Genomic DNA, 11084 nt, shown 5'->3' with positions numbered 1-11084 from the left:
TCGAGTTCGCTGGAGAAAACTTGTTGTCCGAATTGCTACCGAGCACTGGAGGAACAAGTCTAAAGGTCCCTACACGCGCACCGATTAACTGGCTGACGGACGGATGAACTATTTTTGTGGCAGCCTACACCCGTCCCGATCGACAGCACTCTGCTATCACAGCCCCATCCTGTTGTGATTTGTTTATCTTAAGTTCATTGCTATACATGAAATGTGTTCGCAGTTGCGAACACGGGCAGCAATCAACTGTATAATAGAATGACGACAGTGAAAATTAGTGCCGGACCGGGATTCGAACCCGGATTTCCCGCTTATCGCGAACGGTCGCCTTACCATTTAGCTATCCGAGCACGACTCATTGCCAGACCCAAACTTCCATATGTTGTCATCCACGGTTCTACAACCTGTACTCGTACATCAGTTATGTATATTCACTTACAGGGAAGATACGTTACTTGAAAGTCACTTGCCCGGTTTCGGCGGATAAATACGATATTGCAATGCTTTTGTTATACTGAATTACGATGCAAAGTTCCTTCGGACATGCATACATGGCATTGTAATTCGGAATAACACAAGCATTGCATTATTGTATAAATTCGTCGAGTTTATGTTTCACGACATTCTATATAGCTTTAAAATGTTAAAATGTGTGTGAATTCCTAAGGGACCAAACTGCTGAGGTCATCGGTCACTAGACTTACACACTACTTAAACTAACTTATGTTAAGAACAACACACACACCCATGCCCAAGGGAGGACTCGAACCTCCGGTGGGAGGGGCGCGCATATTTCGCTTTGCAGAGAAAGAAATATCGGCATTTTCATTTTATGCTTTAGAGGTAACAAGGCCAAACAGCCGAGAGAAAGTTGTGGACAAATAAGTGGCTAACTTACAGAAAGAAATTCACCCACCTCTGTTACTTAAGGAGCTGGGAGCCGGTGATTTTCGTAATTATCTAAGAAAGAATGAAACATGTATTTCAGAGATGCTAAACATCATTAAGACTTTCGTAACGAAAAAGTATACAGTCATGAGCGAAGCTGTAAGCTGCGAGGACAGGCTGTTGGCTACAATACCAACACAGTTTCTAGTCAGTGGCAGAAGAGGATCTCAAATTCAGTGTTGCTATATCCCCAGAATCATTTCCTAAAATTATCTCTGAAACCTGCAGCGTGATTTACACTTTCCTGAGAAAATACATCACGGTAAAGCAAAATAAATGAAAGAAAAGATGTTCATACTAAAATTACTAGTATCTTTACGTATCTAGCATAAAAGATGTTGTTGTAAATTTAAGAATTTCATTTCAGATGAATAGAAGAAAGACACAAATTTTGGTGGCGCACATCACCTACTAAATATGCAACAGCTTTTAGAACTGTTAAAAAAAATCCATACCTTACTCTTCGCAGCAGAAGGCTTGGATATGGACTCGACTTTTTTTTACACTTATATCAGTGAATCAAGTATATTTTACGAATAAACGTCTATAGACCGTCTATATTTCGGTTTTTGCGTCTTAACTGATACGTATCAGAATTAGATTTCATTTCTGATAAGTGTCGGAAATAAAACCTAAAATCTGAAATACAGGACAAATGTATCAATCTGAGGTAAGAGATCCGGAAAGGATACAAACTAGTCGTAAGTCGTAAGCGAAAACCATTGTGATACCTCTGACTGTGGAATACATGTACTGGTACTGTTGTTGCTTAGATTGTAAGCTTTCATAGGTGGTAGTATGGACCAAAACAAAGAAAAAATGTCCAGTAAACATGGGCTCAAAAATGCATAAATGAGGAACTATGAGCAGTTGTTCATCTTCGGTAATGTGAAACATGTCTCCTTTATGGTACAAGTGCTCATAACTCTTAAGGTATGCATTTTTTGTTTTGGTCTGTCCTACATCTTTTATGCTACATACACAAGTAAATTAATGTCGTTTACATGAACGTCTTCTGTTTTACGTATTTTACTTTACCAATGTGTATTTCCGCAGGTAACTATAAATCACGTTATAGATTTCAGGAATCGTTTTAATTGTGAGGATGGAACAGCACTGAATCTGAGGAACTCGTAACTTCCGCCAGTGGCTAGAAATCATAATGTTGCTAACAGCCACTCCTTGCAGCTTACAGCCCCTCTCGTGACTGTATTATCTTTCGTTAAGAATGGTTTGACATCCAGCAGCTCCGAAATGCGTGATTCGTCCATTCTTAGATAATTACTAAAATCATCGGCTCCCAGCTCCTTAAGTAGCATAACGGGGGTGACTTTCTTCCCTTGCATTAGCCACTTCCTTGTCCTCTGGTTTCTCTCGGCTTTTTTGGCCTTGTTACCTCTAACGCAGCCAAGGCAAACTCCCGTTTTTGTTTTCGTGTAAAACCAAGCGGGGTCTCGTAGAACATAAACAGAATGAACTTAAGATGGATGAATCAGGGCGAGGCTGTAATCGCTGAGTGCAGTCGGTTGGAATGTGTGTAGGCTGCCACGAAGCTGGTCGGTCTGTAAGCCGATAAACTGGTGTGTGTGGGGGGGGGGGGGGGCTTAAGAAATAAAATTATTCGCGATGCGAATATTCCAAGAATTGGCCGGAATGCGACTTAGGGCTGCTAGGGAAGCCGACAAGCCCTATGCCGCGACAGGCGGGGTGGCAGGCGGCGCCGCGCGGCGTGTAGCCGGCAGCACGGGCGGGGCCGTTCCCAGACTTCCGGTGCGCGTGCACCGGCGTTCGGCTGTTTCCGCCTGACGTCACGGCCGCTCGGCGTGCGCTCGGGCGAGCGTCGCGGGCCCGGCGGCTTCGCGCTCAGTGCTCGAGCCGCCCCGCTCACAACGACAAGTGGTGGACACGCAGCGCAGCGGAGCACCGTCCAGCAAGCAGGCAGCGAGCCAGCAGTTGTCGCAGCGAAGCGCGCAGCCCCAGCGTTCCACCACGGTAGCCGCAGGAAGCCCCGTGATGGCGAGCGACGAGAACAAGGCCCCCGCGGACACCACGGGCGAAAAGGAGCAGCAGGACAAACCGGAGAAGCAGGAGACGGGGGCGGCCGACTCGAACAAGCAGGCCGAGCAGCAGCAAGAATCTGCTGGCCAACAGACGGCGCCGGCGCCCGCCAAGCCCGCGCCCGCGGTGCACAAGGCCAACTTCGAGAAGGACGTCGTCTACCTGTACCAGTTCTCCCGCACGCCGCTCATCCCCTCGCTGTCGCCCTACTGCCTCAAAGTGGAGACGTGGCTGCGGCTCGCCGGGATCAAATACGAGGTGAGTTGCCACCGCTCCATGCGCCGTAGCGTTCCGGAAAACTTTACTTCGTTTTGCTGTTCTGTTTGATGGTCTCCTGGCGTAGCTGATATTGAGTGTAAACTAAAATTCCAAAAATATCGGGATTGTGCAGCATCCTATAAAAGACGACGCACTTCATTGGTAATTTGCAGTATAGCCAGTTAGATCTTCAGGCCTGATTTATAAGGCATTGGACTCAGGATCCGAAGATGAATTTTATCTACCCTGTCAGTCGTGTTTCTCCGGTTCTGGAATGGCTTCATTCAATTTAGTCTTCCAGTGCCCCATGCACTGGTGGAACGGGAAGAACCCTGTTAAGTAATACTGTCACACAGTTCAGTGGCTTGCAGAATGCACGTGCCCTCCCCTATTCTCTTCAGTTAATTTTACTTTCTTTAAACGCCCCGCAGTGGTACTATTTATGCAGCTTGTTTGACAAAGACGCCTGTTTTGAGACCTCAGATTTTTTTTCTTCTTTCGAATCTGCTTCAGTGGCCATTCGCTGTCCACCTGAGGGCTTGGCGACCGGTAGCTCTTATCAGTGCTAGTGGAATGTTTCATTGGTACAAAGTTTTCAACTAGTGTGTTGAAAGCTGGATTAAGAAATTCTGCCATGCAGATGAAGATGCTTATTTGAAATTTTTTTGTCACATTAGCTGCCGCACAGCACGAAATGAATTTTTTTTTTCTTACCAGAACAGTAGATACCTTATTTGTAAATCCTAATGAGTCCTACTGCTGTGTTTTGCAGCCTTAATTTTTGTAGTCGAAAATGGTTTTAAACGTTGGATAGATCGGATGTGACAATCCATCAGTTGACACTGACGATAAGATTTACTGCTCAAGACTTCATCCACTCTTTGTTCAACATTTTCATATGTCTAGACCGTAAACTAAAGGAGCTTGTTTATTAGTTAGCCGAGAGCTGCATGTAATGTTCAGCACATACTCGTAAACATACGTGCTGTCGACGCCGGAGTTAGAGCGCCTGCGAGATGCAGTGGTGGCAACCAGTATGACAGCCCGTTTGGGGGAAGAGGAACAATCGCGTGAACTGTGCAGCTCTTCCACTTCGGACAACTGCGAGCACGTCGAATAGGGCAGTTGATACGGGTTTTGCACTAGCCGGCTTGTGCGGTCAGAGCGCGTGCTAACGTTGCGTGCAACACACTGCCCCATAACTGAAGTTACTGTTAGTCAACATATAAGCTCGCGTCGTTCGGATGTTTGGAGGAGAAATAGCGGATAATACGCATGTGGCACGCAGTATGGAGCGGGCTTTTAAAATTTCGTGGAATTTCAGCGACTTAAGAGTATTTTATTGAGCTGTATTTGTCTTTGATGCATTTAGCTCCAAACGAGTGAAGTTACCGCTTTGAATCGAAAGCTAGAACTCAGCAGCGGCAGCCGTTAGATCACAAGTTTGTAGTGTTATGTGAAAGTACTTATATCAAAATTGGGTTACAGATCTGTTGTTCGTAGCTGATCATGGAATTACGTAGTTATAGGGATCCAAAGTCATGTGAACTAGGTATTTAAAATCTTCAGTAGATCATACGGGCGAGTTTTCCCGGCTGGAACTATCATAGTTCCATACTGTTTGATTGTTAGCTGCTCAATCACAGCGTATTTGAAGTTTCCTGCTGTTCAGTCTCGGGTTTTGAAAATACTAAAGGCCCGTATGAATACGTCCTACTTCAAGGTATAATCACGATTACGCGTGAGGTAATGGGAGGGATAACAAGCAGTGTAAAGTTTCAGATGGTTTTTGAAAGCCGTGAAGATGTAATTATATCTATTCCAAATAATCATGTTCATTGTAGATTCCTGGGCGTGGCTTGCAACATACGGTACACCAATATGTCAAAGCATTGAATATTGATGATTACATGGTCAACGTTCGTCTGTTACGTCATTTCAATTAGTAATTTCCACCTTGGAATAATTACCTCGATTTAGTGGCAATGATGTGCAGTTCCGGCCGGTGACCGATTCCTCGGGCCATGTTGGAACCGGTATTGGGCTGGCCGCGTCCTATAGGGGACTTGCCTCCCTGTAACCGATGCGCTTGACCTCGAGATCGATCAACATGCTCGGCTGAGTCATTTGGAATGCCACGGACAGCGATACGTCACTTCTGACAAGTGGCATACCCTCTCTGGGCTGTTGAAGTTCCCACTTGCTGTGGGGTGATAACTAAGAATACTTTGTAAACCAAGAGATATAGTTTCACTAATCACGTGTAACATCGGTTGCCTATTTTGAGGCGAATGTTTAAAAAAACATGTATACTTCGTGAAGTAGAAATTTCAGCGTGTGGAAGAGGGAAATGTTCTTCCGCTAAGTGTTAAACTAATTCACTGTATTCAGAAATTGTTTTCTTCTAGCGTATATGTAGATATGGTTTGTCAGCGCGGAGCTTAACTACAGCAGCTGCAATATTAGATTGACGTCATATTGTACTCTAGATTTTACCAGAGTTTTGAGGAACGTATTTGCTTTATGGCAACTTACCAACGCTGAATACTTCTCGGCCACACAAGATTCATATAGTCGCTTAGGGATAAATACGTTGCTCAGAATTTTTCTGTTTGACCTGGGAATAATTTGGCTGTCTCTTGTCTGCTTTCTTTTTTGTATGTGAAAAAGGCACGGTTGTGTCGTGTTTAGAAAGGTACAAAAAGCCTCGGCAGACAAATTTTGCTATGATACCGAAAGACATGGCCTTTCTTAGGATCGATAACCGCGCGACTAAATTTGAGTTTTCCGAAGTTCCTCCAAATCATCTCAGCTGAATGGAATACAGCAATCTGTCAAAGCCCATAGGCGATTCACTTCCTTGTGCATTGTTGCTAATGCCACGTTCGTAAGGAAGTGAACGCCACTGAGTAGTGTATTTCTGTACTTACCGATGTAAATTCTGGCTTAGATGTTTCAGCAACACATTTGGCACGATAAACCTTACCAGTTCGGTCCAATTTAGTACTGGCATACTGACGTAATTTCAGGAAGTATTTCAGAGGAGCAGGGTTGAAAGATCTCCACTACCATGTAGATTAGTTTCCCGTACTTTTACGACGCTTCGGTTCCTCTAAGTCGTCTAAGGGCGCGGCCGATTTCTTGTTTCATCCTTAGCCAGCCACATCTCATTCTGTATCAAACAGCTTCGTCCCTCAGTCTTCCTACATTCTCAATAACCTCTCAACCAGGAGGAAGACTACAAATTGGTGTAATATGAATTCTTACAGGACAAAATCATGTATGGATGATTCAATTTAGGAAACTATCATCATACAATAGTTAGCCTGTGGACGAAACATGCAAAAAGCGCAACTAAAGAAAACTATGTGAGGTCCTCAATCTGATCTTCCTAAGTGATAGGAACATGGGGCTACTGTACTTTGATACCATTTAGATTTGCAATGACGGCCCCGAACAAGTTTTCACTCTAAAGGGGTGCAATTTCCCCCTTCACCTAGTATAAAGGACAAATGAAGCAAGTACAGACCCAAGAAAATTTGCAGTACATCAGCTTCATTTTCAAGGCCGTTCCGTTATTTCTGTTCATTAAATCACATAAAAGTTGCGACTGGTCACTCGTAAAGTTTCTCGAGTTCAGGGCTATAATCAGAGCTAGTTTAAGGAAAAGTGGCATCTTAGCAGAGTTAAAAAAAGATACTCGGACGTATCGTATTCTCCTTGTACCTTAAAATGTGAATAGCCTCAATATATTAATTTTTGCTTTGTTTCCGAAGTCCTCTAATCGATATCTTCCGAAGTCAAATGTTTCACTGGAGACTCAGATCTCCAACGCACCTAGAATAAGTTTCCATACATTCTCAGGTAAATAGACCATGGCCAGTTACTTGCCGAAATTTGTTCATCCCGAGCACAGTACTCAATCCCTGAATTTAAGGCAGCCAGGCCACTAAATTCCATTGACTATCTTGGACTAAACTGAAATGAGCTGAGCTGGAACGTCTTGATAGATCAACTGGCGAAAGTTCTCTTTTGAAGCATGAATCATTCAGATGAGTCACTGTTTAGATTCCCGGTAAATAAATCGTCGAACAAAAATCTTACACAAGATTGCAGCGAACTTGGAGTTTGATATTACGAACCAAAATGGAAATGTTGAGTCTAGACAGGTTCTGCCATTACTGCTCCTCGTTAGCCACAAAATTTAGCCGCCCCCCTGGTGTCTAGATTGACCCTTGACTACTTAATGGAGTATCAGAAGGTTCTCGCTCAGAAGCCTGACGTTGATGAACGCGGTCTTTAAAATGTTAGAGCCGCCTTAAGCGGCGGGATAGACGCGAGGCGGCTTTGGGACAGATCCTCTTAGCGCGCGGAAGCTGCTCCTTAGCCCAGCGTTCAGCACTCCACGCGCTGGAGGGCAGAGCTGCTGCACTGGACATCTGAAGCGATCACGACCTGCCCAGGGCAATGGGGCTGTTTGGGAAGCAGGGCGATGTTGCGCCTGAGGAAGGCTCTCGCTTCCAGCTGGATCTGAAGTTTGCTTGGCCACTGTACACATTGCTAGAATGTTTCACTCTTTCCACGCTGGGTAGGAAGAGATTTCACAGGTTTGCTTAGATTCCAAAAACTATCAAATAACATTACTGCGTGATACAGGTGAAACATACACGTAGTGGCAACAATTTTGCCACGTTTTTACTCAGATTGTAGGCAACGGCCTTGCCGCAGTGTGTACACCGGTTCCCGTGAGATCACCGAAGGGCTGTCGGGCGTGGTCGGCACTTGTATGGGTGACCATCCTGGCCGCCATGTGCTGTTGCCATTTTTCGGGGCTGTACTCAGCCTCATGATGCCAATTGAGGAGCTACTCGACCAAATAGTAGCGGCTTCGGTCCAGAATACCATCATAACGACGAGGAGAGCGGTGTGCTGACCCCACGCCCCTCCTATCCGCATCGTCCACTTAGGATGACACGGCGGTCGGATGGTCCCGGTAGGCCACTTGTTGCCTGAAGACGGAGTGCTTTTACTCACTGTTTTGCCTCAAGGGGCGGAATGGCCACTGTTAAAGGCTGGTATCAGAAAAATTCCAGATGGTCTTTGGGACTCGAACCTGGGACCTCACATCAGTAACCAGCCAATAACAGTACCCTTATCACTAAGCGGTCTCATGGGAAACGTAGTTGAGCTAATTCATCTGTCAAACGAAAAGGCCGTAGTTTTATCTAGCTGACTCATTGCAGGAAACACAATGAATCAGCTATGTAAAATGTCTACTTATGGTCGATGAATATCAAAACTTACTGAAAGCAACAGCTGGAATCACTGCATTTATCTTGTCACTTTGCCAAAGAATGTGGAGTCAGTGAAATAAGGCGAGCTGATAAGCTAGTGTGTTCACGATTTCTGGAAGTGACTCATGTGAAGTACAGCTAATGCAGCAGTTATCTGCACCACAGAAGATATCAGATTCGAAGTAAAGATAAATATGAAACTGGTTTATAGTGAACGTAAATGATAGTTTACGCGTCGATAGTACATAAAGAATACTGAGAAACTTCGTGATGTTGCGATAAGGTAGTCAGAAATTTTCGGCCTCTGTGAAGTGTGTTAATTCTTGTAACCAGTTTTATCAGCGCGAATTCATCGAAACTGGGCGAGAGAAAAAAGTTCTCTGAAATAAAACACGGTATTTTGTATGTATATGCAAATTGGAACTGGCTTTGTCTGTGCTTCAGTTCAGTGTTTCACCTGTCCGCGATTTGGCAATGTGAAATAAGCCATGTTGGACTGAGTCGGAGTCGGCGTTGATCTGCAGATCACACAAGTAGCTGGGTTACTTCAGAGGTCGGAGGTAGGCTAGGGTGAAACACCACCAACGTCAAGTACGTGTAGTGTTCAAATGAGCGATGAAGTTGACAGCTCTTTTAACGAGCTATTAGGGGAATGTTAAGGCTAGGTTTGGGATAAAGCGTCAGAAGGAATACGCAAGAATAAATTCATAACTCTTCTTAAATTACTGTTTCAATTTTGACGTAAAACGTGATTCAAACATTTAGCATTTACCTATGACCGTAATTGGTGTAAGATTCACTGAGAGTTAATATTCGACTCGTTAAATGTTACACAAAGGATTCGACTGAAACTAAGCGTGGAGGCTGTGACCGTGATGAATGTCTTTGCCATCGAACGGGGCTCCGGTGACAGCGGGCCATTGTGAAGGATAACGGCACGAGCTCTGTCTGCGCAGCTGGAGTTCCGTGGACCGTGGCTAAGGTCTGGCTAGCGGCCCGCCTTGGGATTCTGTTCCACAGAAATTAAGAGGCTACCAACTACAGGGTAAGAAACGAGCTGGTTTTATTTCAGATGTTGCACGGAAATATCCCACTCCACGTATGCGGCAAAGAAAGGCTGAAATTATCCTTTAAGTCTATCATTCGAACCTTTGTATACTGAACAAGAGTAAATGTGGTTCATTTTTATGGGTAATCCATTCGTTTGTACTGATCTATGCATAATGAGATGGTGGCAGGAGCATATCAGCAAAAAGTGGGTGTAGTAGCAACGACTAAAATCTGACCACTGACACAACCACTGTTACTTAACATTAAAGTAGTAAAAATCTGCTGTACAACGGCAACGTAAATTACACTTCAAAGTAGACCAGATATAATTAACCACGAAATGCAGCAGTTCGGACTGTATTACGCTATAACACTTCCATAAAAGACGAATTATAAAATGTTCTGGGGCATTATTCATAGCTGTAGCTGTACTTTTGCCCCATAGTGGGTAGGATAATGAAACAGTGAAGGGTGAACGTTAGAGAAAACCATGCCTGGTATAGCGCTATAAGATTCATGCGAGACGTTGGGTTTGAGGACAGCTTTCTCGTTCACATGTGCAGCCGATTTTATGAAAAAGCTTGTATATTAATCACGCTGTTGCTGCATGGCTGAGTTGTTGGCCGAGAAGTTTAAATTTCTAGGCTGTTATTGCTGCTTGCAGAGCTTTTCATCGGAATTTTGTGATTAGTGCTGTGACACGTCGTTTTTAGACTTGCTAGCCAACGTCTCCACCTGGGAATATAGCGCTATGAAGTTAGGTGCTCAGTGATGGAGTAGAGTATCGGTTTCCATACTACGTGACATGTTATGGTCTTATTTTGCATAGTATGTAGTTTCTTTTGATCAGAGATAATGTTTCCAAATGTTTTAGATATTATTTGGCAAGAATATTTTTAGGCGTTTTAGGACTCAGTACTTGAAGAAATATTCTACTGATTACTGCCAACCTGGAAAGCCCTGTAGCTCACCAGACGTGATACACAAATTAACCGGCAATACGTTTGTCGAAGTAGGAAGTGGGTCATATGTGAATACATTCATTAAAGTCTAAAGAGTGTAAACGATAGTTTGAACGTTCGCATGCTAGCCACTTAATGGCAAATATTACAGAATGATGTAGTGAGCTAAATCTGAAGTCACCACGAATATTAAGCAAGGTAAATGTTGGGACTGTTCCCACTTCCTGTAGCAGTCAGTTGGTCGCAGAGCAAAAAAGAACATGATCGGTTGGCAGGAAGAGGTTATTCCAGTTCATTTCATGTATTTTTTCGACAGTCTAGAATTAAATCAGTATTTGCTGAGCGGGGGATGGGGGTTACCATGTACCTGTCAGTTTGTTCCTTCCATACCAGGTGCAACTGTCTCAGCTTGTTGAAAAATTTAATGAAGTTTCACTTCTCAGGTCTTACATTCCCAACATGGTTCAACTACGCTCGGTGAGTGGCTAGGTTTAATTGTTGAATTCTGAAGCAG

General features: G+C 44.1%; 1 protein-coding gene across 1 annotated transcript in view; it reads left to right on the top strand.

Annotated features, from left to right (window-relative positions):
* The first annotated feature begins 2819 nt into the window (after nt 1-2819).
* The window catches only part of LOC124612627 (failed axon connections), a 165932-nt gene continuing 157667 nt past the window's right edge, over nt 2820-11084 (top strand). Inside the window, exon 1 of the mRNA XM_047140927.1 lies at nt 2820-3264. Within this exon, the coding sequence (XP_046996883.1) occupies nt 2962-3264 (303 nt within the window). The 5' untranslated portion in view covers nt 2820-2961. The remainder of the gene's footprint in view (nt 3265-11084) is intronic.

This window comes from Schistocerca americana, chromosome 1, assembly GCF_021461395.2.
Source record: "Schistocerca americana isolate TAMUIC-IGC-003095 chromosome 1, iqSchAmer2.1, whole genome shotgun sequence".
Lineage (NCBI taxonomy): Eukaryota > Metazoa > Arthropoda > Insecta > Orthoptera > Acrididae > Schistocerca > Schistocerca americana.
The sequence above is the reverse complement of the archived record's forward strand: the minus strand, read 5'-3'. Positions and strand labels throughout refer to the sequence as shown.